General features: G+C 43.7%; 1 protein-coding gene across 6 annotated transcripts in view; it reads right to left on the bottom strand.

Moving 5' to 3' along the window:
* The window catches only part of LOC120504360 (multiple epidermal growth factor-like domains protein 6), a 185,606-nt gene extending 178,555 nt beyond the window's left edge, over window positions 1-7,051 (bottom strand). For all 6 annotated transcript variants that reach the window (XR_005627998.1, XM_039713776.1, XM_039713779.1 and 3 more), the window contains exon 1: window positions 6,876-7,051. Coding sequence is in view for 5 of the 6 variants with exons in the window: in XM_039713776.1 (XP_039569710.1) it covers window positions 6,876-6,952 (77 nt within the window). In the remaining variant the exon portion in view is untranslated. The remainder of the gene's footprint in view (window positions 1-6,875) is intronic.
* Between the last annotated feature and the right edge of the window lie 16,006 nt (window positions 7,052-23,057).

Below are 23,057 nucleotides of genomic sequence, written 5' to 3'. Positions count from 1 at the left end.
TTTAAAATCAGGGAGTGATTTTTTTTCTTTTCGTGATTTTTTTTTTCTTTTCGTGATTTTAGAAATCATTATTTTAGTGTCATGTAGATGCAATCCCCAGCAACATCCAGTTTTATAGTTCTGTCTACTCTATCCAGGAGAGCACCAGTGACCAGGCCTGCAAACCAAGCAGCACAAACACTCAGCTTTACAATCTTAAGGACCAGTGTCCCAAGGATCTCTCTCTTAATTAGGAAACCATATGGGATATCACATAAAGGAGGCTAAGAAATAGTTGGCAAGCACTCATTGTTAGGACAAAGCAGATAAGGGTCCAAAATCCACACTAAATTGAGGCGGTAAAAGTGTGAAAGCAGGGAGGAAATCTCCAGGTGTAATTTCACATTAACTACAGCCATGCCAGTACCAGTCCCCTGCAGAGGGGTGTGGAACACCCCAGAAAACTCCAGCCCCCAGTAAACCTGCAGGTGCACACACCTGAGCTTCCTGCAGCAGGAAGGCACAAAGGGACCTGACGTTAAAATATTAACATAAAAATCATTCCAAGTGTCACACCACTTTGTCACAAGGAGAGAAAGCTCGCTCTGGTTTACAGCAGGTGCCACACTGTTTGACAATTAAATGAGTTAGAAGGCACTGAAATCCTCAGTTCTATTTCAGCAACCTTATCTAGGGATTGTTCATTGCTTTTTTAGTTGCCTGCCAGATTTCAGAAGTTTCAAAGCAAAACTTTTTTAAAGCTTACTTTTAAAATAACATGAAATATACAAATTCCAGTCAAACTGAAACAAGCATGATTACGTCTAAAGTATGTGATATATGTAAGAAAATCCCTAAATGCCAACATTTTAGGTGTTAAAATATTCCAAGTCTTTTACTCCCCTATAAATCATTAGCTTGATACCAATGTCCATTTTTGAGGGGTTTTGTTTGGTTTGGGGTTTTCATTTGTTTGCTTTAACATTAAGAAAACTTGGTTAAGCTAAATATTTAATTAATCTTAACCACAGAAAAACTAACAGCATTAGTGGATTAGTATTCAAGAGTGGCAAAGTAGAAAGGGGAAAAATCTCAGTTTATATCTTTTGGATTAGAAACTTATGCTGAGGTTCTAAGTAACCCACAGTTCCTGGTGTTACTCTACAGAGAGAGATGGACAAGCTTTACTCACAGTTATAAGATACAAGCAATATAATGATGACAGAAGTTTATACTGCTGTATTCTTCACCATTGATGGTGCACTGGTCAGGCAGGGAGAGCACCAGCAATTACAAACAAAAGGGCAACCACTGAAGAGTCTCCTGAGGGTTGGGGTGTATAAAACCTCGTTTTCTACAGAGGAATATTCCAACCTGAGAAGGCCAGGCCCAAAATACCCAATTGTTCCATAATTTATGGGGATTTCTTTGTTGCAAAACAGTAGAGAGCACCCTATAAAGCCTCTTTTCAGGCACTTCCTGAGATATTATGCTAAATTTTCAATATTGAATTGGTCATGTACATAAAAACATGGTCTGGGCATAGCATCCTCTTCTAAATAAGCCTTTGTGCCAAGTTCTGCTCTGACTTACAAAGGGAAGACAGCAAGGTGTTTCTAGTACAGAACACAAGAACAAGCGTCAGCACCCTGACTTGAACAACATTCCCCTTTCCACACACAAATATTCATCCACAGGTCAAAGGCACTGAAATGGAGCTCAGAGCACACATCACAGCCCACATCATCTCACAGCAAAGGCAGAAATATCAAGTTCCCCTCTGGAACAATTAATGATTAGTTTTAAAGCAAGGCTAGAAACTGGAATCCAAAGCACAAACTGCATATGTTCAGTACATCATTTTAAAATGCTTTGATTTCACAGTAATGAAAGGAAATTTCTTTCTGCTCAGAAATAAATTAAAAGCAATAGATTTGAGAGGGAATGTAAGCAATAACAGGCTTGAATTTCAGAGGAAGGAAATCTATTAACTGTGTTCAAAGAGAGAAGGTATTTAATTGGTGAATAACACAAGTCTGCAATATGGGCTGTTAACCCCCTGGGAGCCAAAGTGTCACTTCCATCAAAGTTCTGCTAAAAATTCACCTCGAGACCAGGTCTGCCACCACAGATAATCTCATCCCTCCTCACCAGGAGGTTTCTTCAAATTTATTAAAAATATTCCACAGCCTGTCATACCTAGATCATGGCATGCCTACAACTTGGAAAAACAGGCCATGCTGGATGTAAACAATGCAGAAGAAAAGTCAAAGCAAAAAACCAGGCAATTTTCCCAAGAAATACTGCAAAAACACACTTCAAGCACATGAAACTATTGCATAAATAACTAAACTTCAGCAACATTCCATAACAATTACACCTAAAGAAACCTGACAAGCTTTTTCCTCTTAGAGTGTAATTTTGGAGAGTAGTGTGAGAAGCCAAATCCCATTAAAAATGAAGGGGCATTCCCCTTCCCATTCTTACCTTAAATGTGCAGATTTAAGAATTGTACAGTATGTGTAAGATACTGTGATTATGAGCAGGAAATTTCCAAACCTCTTGTGAGATTTAAAACCATTTTATGATGTCTCTGATACAAACCCAGGAGTTTCTAGAACTGGAAAATATTTACAGTTCAAGTTCATCTTTGATAAATATAACAACTTCAGGCTATCAGATTTTATTATGCTGTCTTACAGCTATTTCAGAGTTTAAGAGAAAGTCTTGATCTCATTTTTCTCCTGAAGAGCAGGAAAATGTCATAAATCAGGAAAAGCACAGTACCACCATGACACTCATTCATTATCTTTAAGTCTCCTGACAGTGAATATACTGGGGCAGAAAAAGAGGAAAAGAGTGCTTTGCCATCTGTTAAAAGACTGAATTCAAAATTAATATTCCTCTAGGAACTGTGAAGCAGAAGCTGGAAGTGCAAAGTCTTGAGGAATGGGATTCTGTGCTGTGGTGCTGACCAGCATGAGCTCTATCTGCTGGCAGCATCCTGTAGTGCACAGGCTAAAAATTACTATTTCTGTTCAGCGTGATGTTCACATGCACAAAGATCAGAAGCATCTCAGTCTTCAACTGCAAACTCAAGGATTGGGGAAATGAGGGGATGGAACCACCACGAATTTTATGCCAACGCATTCAAACCATGCTTACTAAAATCATATTATCCAAGCCCCAAAGGCTGGAGTAGCTGCTGCTCAGGAGGAGTCAGGGTTTGCTGCAACCCTATGGAGTCTGAGCAGACAAGAATGGGAAGAAGAGTTTGAGGTTTCAGATGAAAACTAGTTAGGCAAAATTCAGTAGCCTAAAATCAAAATTTGTCAATGACTCTCATTGACAAATGCCTTCAAGCAAGGTTTAAAGAGAAATACTTAATCTCACTTGATGCACAAATGTAATACAAAATTAAACTGTGGTACAAATCTGAATACACCACTAGCAAACCAGGTCCTTATTTTCACCAGAAAAACTTGCAAATTTTTTTAACTACAAAATCTGAAGTCCAAGATAACCCATCCAAAGAAGTGGAAGGAGATTCCACTACATTATTCAGTTCAGCTCAAAAAAGGAAACATACTTTATGCCCTTATTTAATGCTAGGAAGACAAGCTTTCCTCACACCTGCAAATTGACATCACTGGAGGTGAAAATAAAGTATATTAGCTAAACAGCCAATACACTGAGACAATTTCTCACCAAGAAATGATTACACAATCTACTTTTCACATCATTTGGGCAGTATTATAACAAAATTCCAGGCTCCAAGTTTAAGTTGTATCTCCATATACTTTATGGAAGCATTTCTCATTTTGTTTTCAGTGCTGCATTCCAAATATTCAAATTGATGTGCAATTTGTTCCGCTGTAACAATCACAACTCAGAGGCATCTCCTCATATGGAAACGCTTTGCACAACAGCAGTTAATTCTTGAAATGCATTCCATCAAAAAAAAAAAAAAGTGGACTTTGCCTTTTTTAATTATGCCTTAAAAGGAATTTTTATTTATGTCACTGGAAGATAGTGTCTGCAGCCACATCTGTTGGCAGTGGTGCAAAACCAGCCCTGTGCCATTGCACCCAACAGCTGGAACAGCTGAAGGGCCAGGGTCACTCCGGGTTTGCAGATGCAGATAACATGTGGATACTGGAATTTGCTTTTGGGAACGTGATTTATCAGGAGGAGCACAAGAAAGCCGATAGTGCCCCAAAGAATTGAAGAAGCTGGAAAACAGTAACTCAGCCAGGAATCCAGCTCCACATCCAGGTGTTCCTTGGAATGCGACCAGATTGCTTGTGGAGAAAGTGAAAATACGCAGATACAACATGTGAGCAGTAAAGAAAAACCCTAAGCAAAAGAGTTTTATTGCAAGATTGAGACTGGACCCTCTAAAAGCAAAGCAGCCCCTCAGATGTCATCCGTGACCTGCAGAGCCACAGAGCAAGTCAAGGGGCTTAATGCTGACAGGAACAAAACTGATCTCCTGCCTTTTCCAAGGAAGTCCTCACTCGCCTCACCTGGGACAAGAAGAATCCATTCTTGAGCCCTGTCCCAGCCCTAACTCTGAAAGGTGATATTTATTGCACAAAGGGGGTTCCCAGCACATAGATCATAACTCCACTGCCTCTGCCCTGTCCTACACCCCTAAATACGAGCAGACATCTGTGCTGCTCCAACCCCCAGGGGAATGTTTGTCTAGGAGAGGATTTACCACTTCTGACAGCAACTCAAGTCCTCCTTTAGTTCCCATTTCTGCACTGTCCCACGACTACCCCCTGATTTCTGTGAATCCCAATGCTAGATAACCACACATCACACTTGCATTGTCTTACACATCCCAGTTTTGGGCCAGAGAGTTCACTAAAAAGTGTTAAAAATGTGTTTTTTATCATGAGACATGGTTAATTCCTCATTTAAAGGCCCACATATGCTCTACAATGAAAATGGCATATCTGCTCTCTGGTCATTCCAGAGTTCTCTGAAGTTCTATTGGAGGATCATCAAGGGCTAATTGTATGGAAAAGCAGCTGATAGAAATATCATTCTCTAATCTGTTCTACATTAAATCTCCTCAGGGGGCTTGGAAGCAGAACACCAACATCCACACAGATCCCTCCCATTTCCAGCTAGGAGCAAATGCTCAAGTTAGCAACAGAACAAAAACAATTATGAAGAATATCCTGTATAGCCTCAGCCACATAAGATCTCAATCAAAACAACAGCAAAGAACACACTCAGCGTGGTGTGTTCCAAGGGATACATTTGCTGATTTCATTGCCTGCAGATGACCAAAGTCAAACCAGAATTGTCAGAAAAAGGTGATTCAAGAAAAAAAAAATCCTCCTGGACATGTCACTGTTTCTTGGTGAAAGCTGGCAGACTCACTCTGAAGGGTGGTGACGTCTTGCATTTGTGCTTACACCAAAGGTAAAGTCCCTAAACAGCAAAAAAGTTTGGAGCAATACTTATACTTGCCCCATCTTGGGAAAAGCAGGAAGAAAGGCAGTAATTTCAGGAATATGAGCCTTGGGAAAAGCACTCCAGGCTCTGGCAGAGGTTTGGGTGGCTGCTCCTGACTGCTGCTGGCTGACAGTGCACTGCTGCTGCCAGTGACTCCAGCCCAGCAGCAACATCCTCACACAGCATCACTTCCAGAAGGGAATGCTTCCTCTGCTCTTTCAGTGACACTGTCTTTAAAAAAGTAAGAGCAAACAGAAATTGTTTGGAGGCAATTCACAGCTGGCACCTCCAGCTTCAAAAGTGCAGAATCATAGTTATTACTGATGTCAAATGCAAACAGATTAATGTAGGCCAATGCTATTCCTCCTCCTGATAGAGTAATTGCTCAGAAAGAGAGCACAAAGCATGCCTGAAAGGAACACAGAGCACTTTTAACAAAGGAAAATGTTTTACCACAGAATGAGCTTAACTTCTCTAAGCACTGTGATGGATACTTCGTGCTCCAGCAAAATGGAGTAATACAAACCACCTTAAAAGCACTTCTGGTAAATGCTGTGTAAATATGTATTGCATAGAAACCAGTGAGCAAGAGGCTGGAAATCTCAATTTTCACACAGAATAAAGAACTAAACTGAAAACAAATACAAGACATTAATTATGAAAGAGTAGGATGAAGTTGATGAAGATAAAACCCAGGAAGACAAGAGAGGTTAGAAATTAGGCTATACACAGATATTTGAACAGGCTGTTGTCAGGTTGCTTTGGGAGGGGGGCACAACACTCCTTAAAACACAAGACGAGAAAGATACACAAGGAAAAGTAAAGGTACACAGGAAACAGTTTCCATCAACATTCAATTTCAACACGCAAAAACTTTAACCGCAGATTTCGTGCATGCGGCCAGCTACTCTCCTCTAGGACCCGACAGAGAACTACCTTTGGATAAAACAAAGGGCATTTGTTGCTCGTGCCGTGCAGAACCCCTCGGAGAAAGTTGCCCGGCGCCGCGGCAGCCGCACACGTGCGGCCCGAGCTCTTTGTGCGCTCCCGGCCGCGGGAGGACGGATGGATGGATGGATGGATGGATGGATGGATGGATGGATGGATGCTCCCCGCTCCCTGCCCTTCCCGCACGGATTCCCAGCTGGCACCCCGATCTTCGTCCGGCTGCTCTCCCCAGGTTGATAGCGAAGACAGAAGCAGCCCCGGAGCTCTCACCTCCCGCGGCAAAGCCCAGCCCAGCCCTCCCTGCCCGGAGCCCCGCCAGCCCATCCAGGGCAACTCCGCGGGCCGGGCCGGGCGCTGGGGATGCGCGGACTTACGGCGCACCCCCCCCAAACTTTCCCCGCCGCCCCGGGGAGCCGAGGGGAGCCGGACCCTCCCCGCAGGGCCACAGGCAGCGTGTCCCGGCCGAGCCCCGCACTCACATGCCCCGCTGCAGCCGCGGCTCCGCGGCCAGAGCGCAGCCCAGCAGCACGGCCAGCAGCGCCGGCCCGGCTCGCATGGCGCTGCCGGGGAGGGAGGATGGAGCGCCGGCTGCAGCAGCACCCACACCTCAGCAGCAGCAGCAGGAGCAGCAGCCCCGGCCCCCAAATCATTTAAAGCGGCGGCACAGCCGCGCCACGGGCGGAGCGGCCCCGGCCCGGCCCCATCCCCGCCCCGCCGGGCCCGCCCCGCCCCGCAGCACGGAGCTCGGAGCTGTGTGCGGTGCCCGCCCCGCGGCTCGGAGCTCGGAGCTCGGAGCTGTGTGCGGTGCCCGCCCCGCGGCTCGGAGCTCCGTGCGGTGCCGTGTCCCGGGAGCTCCCCGCGGGAACGCTGCTCTGCTCCTCCTCCTGCAAAGGGAGCTCCCCCTGCTCCGCATCCCCCGCTCCGGGAGCAGACAGGCAGGGGCTGTTCCGCGTGTCCGTACGCAGGGATGTGCAGCTCCCCGGGATGCCGAGAGCGTTCTGCTGCGCTGACAGACGCGGATCTTGGCTGCCCTTTATTTCCTCTGGTCCTTCTTTGTTCTGTACAGGATGCCCAGAGCAATCGTAGCTGAGCGCTTCCGAGAGGTAATCGTGAAAATAAACGCGTTTAACATCTTGAGGGAGGGATAACAGCGCTACTGCTGAGAGTTAGTGACAGCAAGAGCATAAAACTGGGAACTCAGGAGTGGTTTTTCAATCCCAGGGCTGCCTACCATCCTCTCATCTTTATGATCTCTCCAGACCTTTACTGCTGTCAAAACACAACTCTTTCCCCTTTACTGCTGAGAGAAGGGAGACCAACTGACCTGGAAAGGGAACTGTGCATAGTAGCAAATAAAAAATCGAGAAAAACACACCTTAAGCATTTTATGATCTAATGCAGGTCTCCGGGTGCATTACAGCACGGTTTCCCCCTCTCCAGAGAGCTGTGACTAACCAGGCACTGGGCTGTGAACAGCAGATGGGCCCTGAGCCAGCCAGAGCTAAAATCCATGATTCCTTTCCACTCCGATGGAATGGCCTGGTGTCCACTTGCTCTTAGGGAGCTCCTGCACAAATTTGTGACAGACACAGCTGGGTGGGTGCACCAGCATCCTCACCAGCCAGGAGCCAGTCTCTGTTTCACAGAGCATTCATTTGTCAGCCCTGTAACACGATACACCCACTTCTCATTTTCCACACACTTTACAAGTGGTTTCCTGTATGGTTTTTATTTTCCAGGGCCTTTGTGAAGTAGGTAAACATTTACCATTCATAACAAGAAAACTGGTTTTATATTGTTCATTGCTTTGAAGCTTGCATGGACATGATCCCTTGGAGATTTTATCAACTGATTTCTTTTTCATGGGGAAGAAAGCACACAGCTGTTATCTGGCCTTAGAGCAGAATAATTGTACCCTGAAATTTCCAATGAATGGCTGTGTCTTTCTTGTGTCTGGAGTAGTTTTAACTCCACAGGACCTTGTGTTGAGCTGATCTCATTACCTCCTGCAGAGCACATAGTTTTTAATAATTTTATTTCTTAAACCCCAGAAAATCTTTCTTCATAAAATAATAGACGTTCATTATGTCAAGGCTGAGTGTTCATTATGTCCTGTGATGTCATCCCAACCTGGATTATTTTCAGGATCACATCATGGCAAAATAGCAAAAGATCTCATTCCTCAGTTCTTGGGGATTTTTCCAGGAGAGGTAAATTAGTCTTAAAAACTATTTTAATCTTTTCCATCTTAAGGAACTTAAACTATTCAACGCTGTTCCTCAAAGCTGTATGTGATCATTACAAATTATACACAACATTTATTATACCCAGTTGTTAAGAGTAATGGACCAGCAACATGCAGACTGGGAGGTACTGAAATGCAGAGGCCACTTTTAGTAGATGAGACCTTTGCCTGGGGGCCACACAGCACAATGCAGCTGCAGCCAAACTCTGGAGTAAAACATCCCTGCTTTCTGGGCAGGAGGCTTTATCTGCTGTGACCTTGACATTGTCCTGAACTCCAAAGCCAGCCCAGTCAGTGCAATGTGTTCTTCTTACAAATCCAATGTTTTCTCCTCTGCTGTGTTTTATTTGAGAATATCCTGCAGAGCTGTTGACTTTAATGGGATGATTCCCATGGGTAGAGTTGCAGCATTGGTGGAAGGAGTTTCAAAGCCTCCTGAGAGAATTGATCTGCTGGGATCCCAGTCAGTTGAACCTTCAGACCTGACACAGAGGTAGAAGCTGACTCATTTGTTCCAGTTCTTACACTGGGCTCTGGTGAAAAGGGCACTGGGAGCAGCATTATTGACTTCTTTACATTCCACATCCTTGCTATGACCAACCAGGCACCTTCCTGCTGTCCTGAAATTTATTTGCTGTAAGTTCTGCATCTTTGACCTCAGCATCTACAAACAGCACCCTGGCCACTACCAAAGCAGTCACTGGACATGCTGTCCAGAGCTCCCTTCCTGACTGGGAAAAGGAGGAAATTAAATTGCACCTTGCTCAGCTAAACCAGCTTTTGAACAGAGCAGGTAAAGTGCCAATTCCCCTTGGTAGCTTTGTGCAGTTATAATGGATGCAATTGCCTACAGTACAAGTGGTTAGGGGAAAAAAAAAACCAGCTTGTGCCCTCCATATAGTACTGAAGGACTTTCTAAGGGATGGAAATTGCATTATTCTCCTCTCCTGTTGATCAGAAAATTGTTCTGTCAGATTCCAGTGCAATCCAAATTCAGCACATTATTTACAACACTGTCCAGATCAGGAATTCTGTAAAAGATTTGCCATCTCTCACAATGTTCCATCCCAATTAAAGCATATTTTCCCCTTCATTAGCATTTTAATTTTGATGTGTAATTTCCTACAAACAGGCTGTGACAGTTGTTGTGTATCCCCAAGCATGAACGAGTGTTGCCCAAAACTTTGAGTCAGTGTCACGCCATCCTGTTCTATTTTCATTTTTCTGCCTAATTCTCAGTATCTCCATTGCCAGTCTTTTTAAATTGTAGCTAGTTACAGGATTTAACAGTCCAATCTGATATAAAGAAATTTTCGTGCAGAGATTGTAATTAGGAAGGCTGAGCTCTGTTCTGTTATTAGCAGAATTGTGATTTTTGGAGTGGTGGGTTAATTGCTAATAACCATATGCAATGCTTCTGTCAAGATGTTTCCCATTACAGTAATTAACTTAGCAGCTGGGGTAACAGACATTTACCATTTGTCTTCACAGTATCCCTGATTTAGGATTGTTCCAAAACCCTTTTTGGACTCTGTTAGTTCAATTCCCAGGTGTAAGATGAAAAAGAGGGGAAGCTGAGGAGGGGAGATCTGGGAAGAACAACTTGCAGGGATAGTACCTGTTTCAGATTTAACATGTCTGTCAGGGTATCCTCAGGAATTCTGGATTTTTTTCTTCACTAATCTCAGCCTTGGACCATCATTTTCATCAGCACCAACTGGAGAGCATGGCAGAGCAGCCTAAAACAGAGAATGTTTTCAGAAACGATTACTCAGCTGCTCATATTAATCTGATCATTATTGAGGATTTATTAAATGAAAAGTGCAGAATTTTTCATTGCCTATTCATATCCTTAAACCTCAAAATCCCTATGGTAGGGGATTTTTTTCTTCATGTTTTGTAGTCAACTATAGAGATATAAACATTTTTTGTTAATTACTTCCTTTCTGTGCTGTCTCACTGGAGCTCCTTCCTCCACAGAGCTGTGCCAGAATTACAGTAATGTTATTAAGGATATGGCCAACCTGAAAATTAAGAAGAAAATAAAGTTGTTCTCTGAAGCCAGATCACATGACAGAGCAGTAGCAGTTTCGTTGATTTAATTCATCAACAGAATATATTGAAGTAATTCATTTTGTTTACGAGATAATTTTAAAGACTTTTAAAACCATGATGCCAGATTGATCCTTTTTTTTTTTTTTAAAGTTTGTTCTGGCCAGAGCAAATTCTGTACAATGCTACATTAAAGAAGGTTTGTTAATAACCTTTAAGATGTAAAGCAGCATGCCAAGGGCATGGGAAGCTTTCTCTGTTGCAAGGAACTGGCTTTGCTCCACTACAAGGAATTGGGGAATGCTAATTTACAGCAACTGAGGACCTAGCCCGTGTTGTTAATCATAATTATGGACTTATTTTGGGAGGTGCATTTTCTAAACTAGTTGGGGGAGACAAGAAAATTAAGTTAAAATTATTTTCTTCCACAGGAGGTAAAAGCAGTACATAAATAAATACTTGGTGTTGCAGTAGATCTTTAAAACCTACAATGGCTTCTGGCACTGCAGAGTCCTGTGATATTTTTTCCTCCAGCACATAATAGTAAGTTTCTGATAATAGTGCTCACAGACAGCTTTGATTATAACCACTTGTCAGGGAATGGATAACTAGGAAAATAACACCATATTCAACTGTAAAAAATGCTGCCTGGAGTACATTAACAGAGTGATAATTTCTGCTAATAGCAGCCTCCGAACCCCATCCATTAGCTTTGGATTGAAATTCCTGCTCCATTTCTGTCCTTCCGAGCACTCCTGCCCTCTGACCCTCTCTCCCTTTCCTTGGGAGCAGCAGAGCCATCCCCAGGCTCCAAGAGCAAGGACAGATTCTGTGTCTGAGCAGTCTGCTGGGCACTGGGGACAGGGACACTGCTCGTGGGCAGTGCCAGCCCCGGGCATGGTGAGGGTGTTTGTTCAGTAGGTTTGCATTCTGGGGGAATTTTCTGCCACCTCCTCCCTGCCAACTCGAGTCACCAGCTGCACCACTCTCCCAGTGTCACAGGAGTTTGGGTTTTAATTTGTGTTCCTTAGGAGGACAGGGCAAGAGGGGTTGGAAGGGAGGGAAAATGGAAAAGGTCTGAACCATTGAACCTCAGAGCAGTAGAATCAGAGAATCACAGAGTTGTTAAGGCTGGAAAAGACTTCCAGGACCACCAAAATCCACGGTCAGGCACCACTGCATTCACCACTGAGCCATGTGCTCAAGTGCCACATCCCCAGGCTTTCGGAGCACTTCAGGGACAATGACCCCACCACTGCCCTGGGAGGTTTGTTCCAATGCTTACAACCTTTTCCATGAAGAAATTTTCCCTAATATCAACTGTGAACCTCCCCTGGCAGAACTTAGGACCTTTTCCTCTTGTCCTGTCTCTGGGACACCCCTGACTCCCCCTCACTGCAGCCTCCCCTCAATAAGGCGTCCCCTCACCCCACTCAGCCTCTCCAAACAGCAAAAATGTTCAAACAAAGTATTTCCTTTTGACACAATTAGCAGAAGCCCATTGATATTCGAGTCAGGAGGATATTTCTGCAGGGACCTATTACATCTGATTGGGAAAATAAAATGTTACCCACATCCACAATTACTTCTGTAAAGACCACTGATCTCATTCCTGAGCTTTTCTCTTTAGCATTAGTTAACCAAAACTCTGGTAAGAACAGGCTCTTGACAATATAATCCTAAAATAAGTTTTATGTTGGCAGGCAATAGCAACTGGGAGTACTTTCATCTGTTTCTGGATTTGGGATGACGACACTCCAATGAGTGGCTAATCTGGTGTGCTTGTGAACATTCAAATTAAAATCACACATTAGGGGGCAAGTCACATCTTCTCTGACCTACACAGGTGAGAGCCAAATGTAACTCTAAATTTAATGCAGCTATTCCAGCTTCATCTCAACACAAAGAATTAGGGTTTAGAAAGTTTAGAGCAATCAATTTTTTTGGCAGAGCATTGTATTGCTAAATATTTTACAGGAGGAACTATTTTATTTGGTTTTTAACAATTTTTTTTTTCAAAATGATCTTCTTTTGGCCACACTGATACCCATCTGAAAAACCTGCAAGGAGCTGAGCAAGCAACTCATTCAAAAATTTAGCAGAGGACCTTCATGCTTGTGCATTCAGAGAAACCAAATCTGGGATATTCATGCTAGGAGTGTCTAAAGGCTCATCAAGTCAGGAGACACTGAGAGCCCCTGGAGACTTGGCCAATCTGATTATCAAATATTCCTGATCCATCCAGAGGACAGGAAATTTCAGACAGCTATCCTCTAAGAAAATGGAAACAAACAAATGGAAAAAAAACCCCACAACAACAACAACAACAACAAAAAAACCATTAAAATATGTGATAAAAGCGGTTTGCTGCCCCTGATGAATCTTTCAGCTGGTTCACAGCACAGCTCAGTGAGTGCCAGGGCAACACTAAAGGGATGGAGTCAATCACACAAAGCAGGCACTAACAACACTCCAGCAACCTCAGCCTGTTAAACTCCAGCCTCAACCAGCACTGATACTTCAATCACTCTAATTTATCCTCCGGGGTAGGCAGCCCCCTCAAAATTTGGGTTTTAGATGTTCAAGCTGGTAACGCTCATCTACATCACTGAAAAAGCAGTCACAAAATAAATCAAAGTGAAAGAGGGCTCAGAAGTGGGATTCTCCTCAGGGTTTGCCCATCCCTTTGGGATTGCTGGTGGAACTCAGATGTGTGCTGCCTGAGCTTCCCCCTCTGTCTAACACAGTGCTGAGCACATCACTGGGACTTAAAATACTGAAATTCAAAGGAATAAATGCTTTGTTTGTTTGCTTCCAATTAGGAGCTAATGAAGTCCCAGGAATGCACTTCCAGGTGGTTTGTCACAGAACTCAGTCGTGTGTTCCTGGGTGTAACTTCCCCCTCTGTCTGCTCTGCTGACACAACTAGACCACACTTCATTCTCCCAAAGACATTAGAGCATTACTTTCCTGGGTTTTCCTCCAAATTACCTGCCTGGCTACTGTCACCATTGATCTTTTAAGTCCTTGACTGAGTAATCAGTCAGGGAGCTAATTAATGTAGTGGCTTGGAGGGAAGGATGAAATGAAAAAGGAGATTTTTTTTCCTTATTCTTGATGTTTTTATTGCCTTTGAAAGGTGCTTTATCTGTAGCATAAAGGAGCATTTGTCTGTGCCTTTTCCTCCTGTCAGTTCACCTACTATAAATCTATTTCTCAACTATTAACAGGAACCAGGAGAATTCCATGGGAATGGTGATACTGAAATCAAAGGAAAAAAGAAATCTAAGATTTTGTATTTTGTTTTCCTCCCCACTGACATTCACAGACTGCAGTGTGAGTATTTGGAGTGAGTAGCAACTGCAAGACCTGACCCAGATTTTCAGATGGTTTTAGAGCTAAACAGATGTTTTAATATTAAGATGACTTTGTTATATTTTATAGAAAAATACATTATTTTCCTTCCTGCTGGATCTGCTCCTCATGTGTGACCTGCAACGCCCCAAATTTATCCAGATTCATTTCTAACCAAAATGGGTCAAGTTCAGTTTTAACACCACCACTCAGTTTGACTTTAGACTGAGATCAAGGAGATGAGAAAAGGGGATCTCAGAATAGTTTAGGTTGGAAGGGACTTTAAAGATCATCCAGTTCCACACCTTCCACTATCCCAGGCTGCTCCAAGCCCCATCCAACCTGGCCTTGAGCATTTCCAGGGATGGGGCAGCCACAGCCTCTCTGAAATGTCCCATGCTAAAACATATATTCCAAAAGTACTCATCAGGGTTCATGGTTTAAAAGAAAAATAAATATTCAAATGCTAAGGACGAAATTCTTCTAAAAGAATAAATGAAATTTTTAAAAGTTAGCTGTACACAGACCCTGTTTTCATCATCCTGGATATCTAAGAAGCATAGACTGTTATTGTTGCTGTAATATCTCTGATATGTGAAGAGGTATTTAATTTCCTTTATTCTCAAGGAATTCTACATGCCCTGGAACAGCTCTTTTAATCCACAGAGTTAACCCCATACTGCCATGCACACAGAGGTGGATATTTACATATTCTACAGCAGGATTTAAACACTGCTGTCCACAGGGAGCTGATGAACCGAAAATGGTTTAATAAGCTTTCTCTTAAAATTCTTCAGGGAAGCAGATATTAGCATCAGCAGTATTTGTTGCTAAATGCAAATAAAATCATGGTTCATGTGGGAATTGTGCTGCCCATGCTCCAGGAAGCAGCGAGGGCTGCAGCAAGCAAGTGGCAATTAAATATTTCACACATGCCTGCGTGGCTCTTTATCCACAGCACCGTGGCCACATCCAGCAACAATTAATGGTGTTGGGATGGAATCCCCAACTCATAATTCTGGGATTAACTCGTGGAGAAACCCAGTTCCTACAAAGGTTGACACAGGAAGTGTCTGAGAAACCCACATTGCTATAAAAACTGCACAAAAAGAAATACAGCAGTCCAAAAAGCAGCCTGCCCTCCAAGAAAATCAGCATTGCCTGGGCTGAGTACTGCAAACTGAGCATGTTTTATTAATTCCAGTATCAAGACAACAATAAATTAAGCACCTAGATACACAGGGGGAAAAGGCAATGTCAGCAGTTACAGGGTTTTTAGACTTGACCTCCTAATTTGTGCAAAAATCAAAAAATATTTCTGAAGTTTACTATAATTAAAGATTAATATAAATGCTGTAAAGTTCTGAAAAGTTTATGAAGCTAAACCTTGCCAAATTAACTCAACATTTTTCTTCTATTATTGACATTTTAGGTGCAAACTCTGATCTATACAGACTTCAGCAAAGCATTTCTTAGATATGAAAAATTCCTTGTTTAACCTTGAGCAGTTCTCTGTGCAGGAAAAAAGGAGGATACAATGGTGAGTTGTGTCAATAGAGGAATTGTTCAGTTATGGGAAGCTCATTAAAGAACTTTTAGGGATGAGTCTCAAGGAAAAAATAGCAATTCCTTTGCTGCAGGCACAAGAGATGGGCCCAGCCTTGTGGAGTTTGCTGTGGAAAAGCCTGATGAGGATGAGAACCTCCTGCTGGATAAAACAAGATTACTTTGAGGCTGAAGTCTGTGGACAGCATGGATGGAATCTAAAGCCATGAAAAGCTGGATGACACACTTGGGGACTAAGAATAACTTCTCCTGCTGGGGGTATTCTGAGTTACCTCATCCAATTTTGACTATTCAGGAGCTGGAGAAGAGAATTTAACACGATGCAGACATGGAACAGGACTGTTAGGATGAACCCAACAGCAGGAAAAGAGACGGAATTTGATCTGTTTAGAGCAAAACTGAGGCTTGTTTAAACTAGCAGTGATGCCTTGTGCAGGCTGCCCTAGAGCAGAGGCTGGCCAGAGTTCCAGAATAAAGCAGGGATGGATTCCAAGGATCTCCTCCATGGATGCACCTTGGGCAGCACCAGAGCCCAGCCAGGGCTGCCCCCAGGATGAACCCAAATGGCCCCAAAATGCACGAGCGCTGCCGGGGTCTCTCCCTGGGCTCAGCTCTGCTCCATGTGCACATTGCAGTGCAGTGTCCAATCCCACTGCAGCCCCTGCAGTCCCATCCTGCTTGTTTTTCTCTCTGCAGCCCACGGGCTTTGTGCTCCTGGGCTGAGATTGGGATCATTTGTCCTTGGTGCCCAGCTGGAGCAGGAATTGTTTTGTGTCCCTGCTCTGTGCACAGAGCTCACCATCCCCAATGTGAAGCTCAGACCCACACACTAAAGCAGCACAGAACCTGAAACATAGAAAAGCCAAAACCTGAGGCATCAGCAGGATGAAGAGGGAGGAGAAGGGGATTGCTCCGTGAGTGCTCTCTTAAAGCTCACTGTGAAAGGGGGGTGGGAGAGGATAAATTTCAGGGATCCCAGGGAGACTGGCACCAGAACAAGCCAGCCCAAAGCAGCCACACAGGTGAGTGTCTGGGATAGCCTAGTGCAAGCAATAGCAGCAAAATTAAGAAGTAGCATAGAGGAAATTTGTAAATTCATTAAAAGAATTCTAAAATATGTTTTTGTGTGATAACAGGGAACTGGGTTTGGTCACCAGGCAGTGCCTCTCAAGCCCTCGCTCCTTGCTGGGTTTCAGCTGTTTAATTTGGAATCCTATCACCAAAACCAAAGTGTGCTGCAGCCTCAGGTACCAGAACAGCACTGATCTTCTTCTGATAACTCCTGTGCTCAAAACAGGCTATGCCTCAAGTACCTGCAGGAAATAGCTTTGGAGGAGGCCAATTTAACTAACTGTCAGTGACTACCTGAATTAACAATTAAACCTTTTGCTCCTTGAAATGGGAATAATCATTTTGGTTTGTGTCTGAGGTGCAAGAGAATCCTGCACCGTGCTTGGGGATGCTCAGCCTTTTGCAAATCTAAATAATAACCAAAAAATAGACAACCAACCCTAACATTACAGCATGCCATGATGTCTTCTCTAAGCAGAGAAATGTGTTTGTCTTTTAGATCACAGAAGAACACCCAGAGGCAAATTGCTATGTGCAAAGTCAAATTTGCAGGGACCCATATCATGATAGCAAGGGTGGCTACAGCAGAGGTGCCAAGGCAGTCCAAACCTGCTGGCTGAGCTTGTTTGCAGTGTTCCTGACATTGGGAAATTATCAGTTTCTATAATTTAGTTAGAGTTGGAAAATAATATGTGCCAACTTTCTTTTCAGTGTAGCAGCAGCTCCTTTTTGAGCCACATTTTTACTGCTCAAGGTTATCACTGCAGGGCTGTCAGAGGCTTCTATCACATCTGTATCACAGCAGCAAGTTGCCTCCTAAATTTTCTTTATCCCCAGCAATGATGCATGCAGGAAAAATGGCTGTGGATTGATCAGCAATTAGAAAGTTGATTTTGTGGATCTAAACAACTGCAGAACATTTTGTGCAACAGCACTTTGGTACTGAACTCATGAGAGGAAAATTCGACAGAAACATTTAATTTCATAAAGCTGGTATGGTAGACAACACTCATTTAACATCAATTAGTGTTATAGCTGATAATTTGGGTTAGGGCAATATAAAATTGACAGGCAGAGCTTGGTATGGACGTGCTATGGATAAAGGGGATGCCCTATGGGCAAAGGGAGATGCCTCTGCAGCTGAGGTGCTCCTCCCCTGTCACTTCACTCTCTGTGTGTTGAGCAGCAGCAGGACACTGCTCCTGCCATTAGGAATTGCATCCATGTGCTCAGACCCAGTTTGAAAGCAGTTTCTCTTTGTGTACATTATATTCAGTGAAAATGGGATTTGCTTCCCGACTGTTTGGGATGTGTTTTGGTTGTTGCAGCCAAAATCTTTAAACTTAAGGGTTTTTTTGTATTTTGTCTAAGTGTTGAGCACAGCAGTGATATTGTTCAGATATACATTATTCACTGATAAATCATTCTGTCCTTCTTAAGGCTTGGTTTACTTACTGAAAGGTCAGCAAATGCAGCATGGGAACCAGAATCTGATAGCTTAAGAATTAAACATTTATGGAAATTGGGTTTGTTTCCTTGCACCCAAAGCTCACAGGTGACCTGAAATGAGTCATGAGAAGAGTTGTGAAGTTGTAAAAAAAAAAAGATAACTTCAGGCTGTTTAGCCCCTAAAGCAGAGCTGCAGTATCTAAACTTGGAGGAGAAATGGATCCACAGCATCACACAAGGAAGCCATGTAAATTATCCCATAGGAAAACATAAGGGACAAAGATCTGTCCTAAATTTCACTTTCCTCTGTTTCTCACTTTCCTCTCACAAATTCCTGTCTGTTTGTACTCTGCAGTCTGGGATTACCCTGATCTTTATGTTGAGTGATCACTGATAATTCAGCAATCTTTGGATGAGGGATCAAGGCCAAGTTACCTCTTTTTCAGCTCAGTGCCTTCTTCTGCTCCTGCTCTGAGCACCTCCACCCACCTCCACCCCTGTCCCGGCTTCCTCTTCCTCTCAGCATTTTTACAGAAATTCACAATTTCTCATCCCAATTTCCCCTTTATCAGGTGTCTCCAAAGGTGAAGACTGGCAGAAGCACAGGAAACACCGAGGGAAATTTTTTTTCTTTTGAACTGTTGGTCAAGAACAGAGACCTGTGTCTTCCAGCATAATTCCTGTTGGGGATAAATCCTGGCTCCATGACTTCTGGAGAGGTTATCTCAGGCAGCACAGAGGGGTGTCAGCAAGGGGCAGGCAAAGCCCTGCTCTGACAGAGGCAGCTCTGAACACAGGCTGGAACAGATTGTTAAAAGCATCAGGGAAACATCACCATCAAAATCATGGCCATTGTGAGCTTTGGGCTGGCAGTTCTCACTGCTCTGCCAGGATTAAAGCACTTGTATTTCACCTCCATGTCTTAAGACATTGGGGGGTTGTGCTTTAATTTCAAATTTCCCTTTAAGTTCTCCCTGCCTCGCCAAGGTGGCCTAAGGACAAATCCATTAATCTGTGTGATGTGCAGGTCTGTTTACATTATGGGAGTTATGTAAGCAGGTAGAGCTCATCAATAATTAAAGGCTCAGTGGGTAAAGTAGAGATGTGGCCATTTCCTTCTACCTTCTCAGAGTTTCTGTGCAAGCCCCACAGTCCTTGTGCTTTTCTGCTGAATGATGCTAAGGGACAGTGTTTTAAGGGATGGCAGCTCCAAGCCTTCCATCTGCAGGGGTTGTGTGAGCCTCTCTCATTTCTCACAAAAACGAGCTGGAGGAATTACCAATGTAAAACAGGGATTAGAAAGGGAAGGGGATCAAGCTCCCTGGTTCTGTTTTGATGGCAGCCTGTGCAAGGTGTAATAAAATCAATAGTTCTCTCAGTGAAAGGGTTCTTTCTATCTCCAGCAATGACAAGAGGATAGTGGGCAAAGAGCTCTATTAGCTGTTCTTTAAGAATCAATCACACTTAAAAGCAATAGTCAAAATGACAGTAACTGCACAATAGATGAATAATTTTTCACACAAATAGCCCGAATTTCAGAGAAGTGACACACTTTTAAAGAGATAGTAGATAAAATATCTGCCTCTCTGAAAACCAAGAAAATACTAAGCATTTATTACTAAAGACACTGAAACAAAAGTGCTCAGATCCTTAAGGGGTAAAAGCCGAAATATCAATTCACCTGAGCAAGAACACGAGGTAATGATCAAGGTTCACTGGATTCAATTTTAAATGTCACATCAGGAAGTACAAAATTCCTGAAGCTGCACTCAGGAAGAAAATCCCCACGGCCATGTCACTTCTGCTGTCAGACAAGGGCTTTCCTCCCCCACAGTGCAACAACCCCTGAGCCCCAGGACGGGTTTAGGTTGGGTATTGGGAAAAGTTTCTTCCCCCAGGGGGTGCTGGGACTGCCCAGGCTTTCCCTCCCCCACAGTGCAACAACCCCCGAGCCCCAGGGGCTGGCATGAGGCTGTGCCAGGACAGGTTTAGGTTGGGTATTGGGAAAAGTTTCTTCCCCCAGGGGGTGCTGGGACTGCCCAGGGAATGGGCACAGCCCCTGGGAGCTCCAGGAAAGTTTGGAAAACGCTCCCAGGGATGCCCAGGGTGGGATTGTTGGGATCTCTGTGCAGGGCCAGGAGCTGGACTGGATGATCCTTGTGAGTCCCTTCCAGCTCAGGATATTCTGTGATTTTATGATCTGCTGAGGATGTGAGCTGATCCAGCACAGAGCCTTTGTCTCACACCAGATGAGAACCAGCTGTGTTAAATCTCTGTATTATATCTACATCCAGCATCAAGACGTAATTGGCAATTACAAAGTCACATTAAACATTATGTAATGAGCTATTTAAATACATCAGTACTGCATAAAACACCAGGAAAAAAATTATATCAGGTAAAAGCCATATTCATGCATAAATAATGAGGGGGAAATACAGCAGTCAGCTTGTTCTGGTGTATCACACTGAAATTTCCATATGGCCCCAGCAGTGTGGAAGAGCAAATGGAAGCCAGGGCAGAGAAGGGAGCTGTGTCTGGAGAATAATTCCTTGTTGAGTCTGGGTGAGCTTCTTGTGGCTCGACAGCAAGCATGAAAGCACCATCAAGGCCAAAAAAACCCTGGTTAACATCTCCCCCCTCCTGCCTGGGGTGCAGGGTTTGAGATGCTGGAGAGAAGGAACACTGTCACTCAGTTTGAGGCAAAACCAGGCAAAAGCTGAGTGCTGGAGCTGCAGGCAGGATGACTTTGTAAATGTGGACAGCAGACTGTACTCTGTCTTTTCATGCTGTCGTGTTTCTTTGTTGATGTCTCTGTTTTAAGATCTTTTTTGCTCCATGCATCACCAATTGCCTTTTGTTTTCTCACAGCAGGAAAGGCTCAGTTAATCCATATGTCATGACAAAAAATCCAGCCTTCTCTTTGATAGGAACCAAGCATGACAGCAATCTATTGAAAAGGTGTTTTGGACTATCATTTCTTCCAAGCTAATTTATTGACTGGATGGCTTTCAAAAATAATAGGTCTGTTTCCCAAGATAATGAGCTGAGATGTGACTCACAAAGTCCGTGTGAGCACACAGACAGCCTAATTATGAGAAATAAACTAATAATAAACCATCAGTCTCTAGAAATCACTAGCTGTTGTGATATACAAGTCCAAACATCAGAGAACATGAATGTTTCCACCTGTTCCCTTCTGCAGCAATTTTGTTTTATTATGCCTAGATATGTAAAATAAATTTCTTATCATTAAGCCCCAGACAGATCAGGATGCTGAGAAAGATCTGATCTTTGGAGCTGGGGGGGTGACAGCTTTGCTGAGCAAACTCCAGCTCTAGAATGTAGTTATGAGGGGAAAATGCTGTTCAAATGGATATTTAGTCAGAATCCACAGATGTATAAATCAGAGCTGGCAAAGTGAATCATCCATGCAAATAAAAGCCCTTTAACACACCCCATTGACCAGGTTTTTTCCCCCAGTATATTTCACTTTAAGTACAGATCACAGTGTAACTACATAAAGAATGTTTCTTTCCTGTAGCATTTGTGGAACAATTTAAACCACTTTTAACAAATAGTTTCTGTCACTCATTTTCCCATTTCTTGGACAGATGATGGACAGGACACAGCCACATTTTGCCTGTAGAAAAGGCACATTAAAGAAATGTGGCATGCTTAGGAAACATGAATTATTCTCACTCAGTGAATCTCCTGCTTCTAACAAACAGAATGCTCACAACCTTATCTTCCAGAAGAAGAGACTGTGCCCAACTTGTGCTGAAGCCCTAAGAAGGCTGTCACTACCTGGTCCAGCCAGTTTTCAACTCGTGGAGCCCAGAGGGAAAATCTCACCCTGCAAAGAGCTTTTCTGACATGTTTACAACATGCCAGAAAAAAATGGGTATTCAAAGAAACTTTCACCATGTTCTCCTCCCCTCAGGTGTAAAAGCAACAGGGCTTTTTATGATTACTGACTACCTGTGCTCGCTGTGGAGTAATCAGCTGTAAAACCAGTTGAACAGTGGAAAATTCTGTGTTTATCACTCTTTCAAGGCTGGCACTTTTAAGTCTGACCCTGAATCATCCTGACCTCCACTTTGCTGGTGAAACATCTCTGCCTCATGCTACCAAGGAAAGAAATTGCTGCCTTAAAATGCTTTGACCTTGTCCAGCACAATCCTTGTGCCACAACTGACTCGATTTTCATTGCGGTCTTGGTTTGAAAAGCCAGGTGTCTGCTAAGGAAGGCAGGAGCCACCCCTGAAATGGAAAATGTAAACCCCCTCCCTCCGAATCATAATTTTTGAAATTAAGTGGCTCTCAGGCAAATATATGGGAATAGGACTGGCAGTTCATTATTAGGAAAACTAAAAATACAAATGCAATAGCAGAAACAAAACAAACTACTGCCAGAGGCAGTTCAGGAGCTGAGCCCTGTGGGTCAGGGTGGTGGCACAGTCCCATCCCATGGGGGCTCAGCCCTCCTGCAGTGCCAGCTGTGCTTCTGCTGGAGCAGGGATCCTGCACAAGGCTGCAGTTTTCCTCTGCAGCTCCAGGGCTGCTGGAGATGGGCCTGCTCTCCCTCTGGGAATGCAGGGCAGGAGAAAGCTGCTCCTCTGGGAATGCAGGGGGCAAAGGCTGCTGTGCTGTTCCAGGCTCAGATTGTATCCAGGTAGGAATGCTTGGCTCCTGCCCTGGGCAGAGCATCTCCCCATGGGATGCTGGAATTTTCTCAGCCATGCAGGGACACTCAGTGGCCATGGACAGCAGAGATCTCCTGGAGGGAGGATTGGCTGTGGGAGAGATAAAGAAAAAACTGACCATGAACAGCAGAGAACTGCCCCAGCTCTGACAGATGGGGATAGAACACACACATATTTTACAACCCAGGACAATTGCCAATCAAGCAGAGCCCACGTGC

Source organism: Passer montanus, unplaced genomic scaffold (assembly GCF_014805655.1).
Source record: "Passer montanus isolate IOZ18808 unplaced genomic scaffold, ASM1480565v1 scaffold29, whole genome shotgun sequence".
In the NCBI taxonomy this organism is placed as follows: domain Eukaryota; kingdom Metazoa; phylum Chordata; class Aves; order Passeriformes; family Passeridae; genus Passer; species Passer montanus.
Note: the sequence above shows the minus strand (reverse complement) of the source record. Positions and strands in the feature narration are given on the sequence as shown.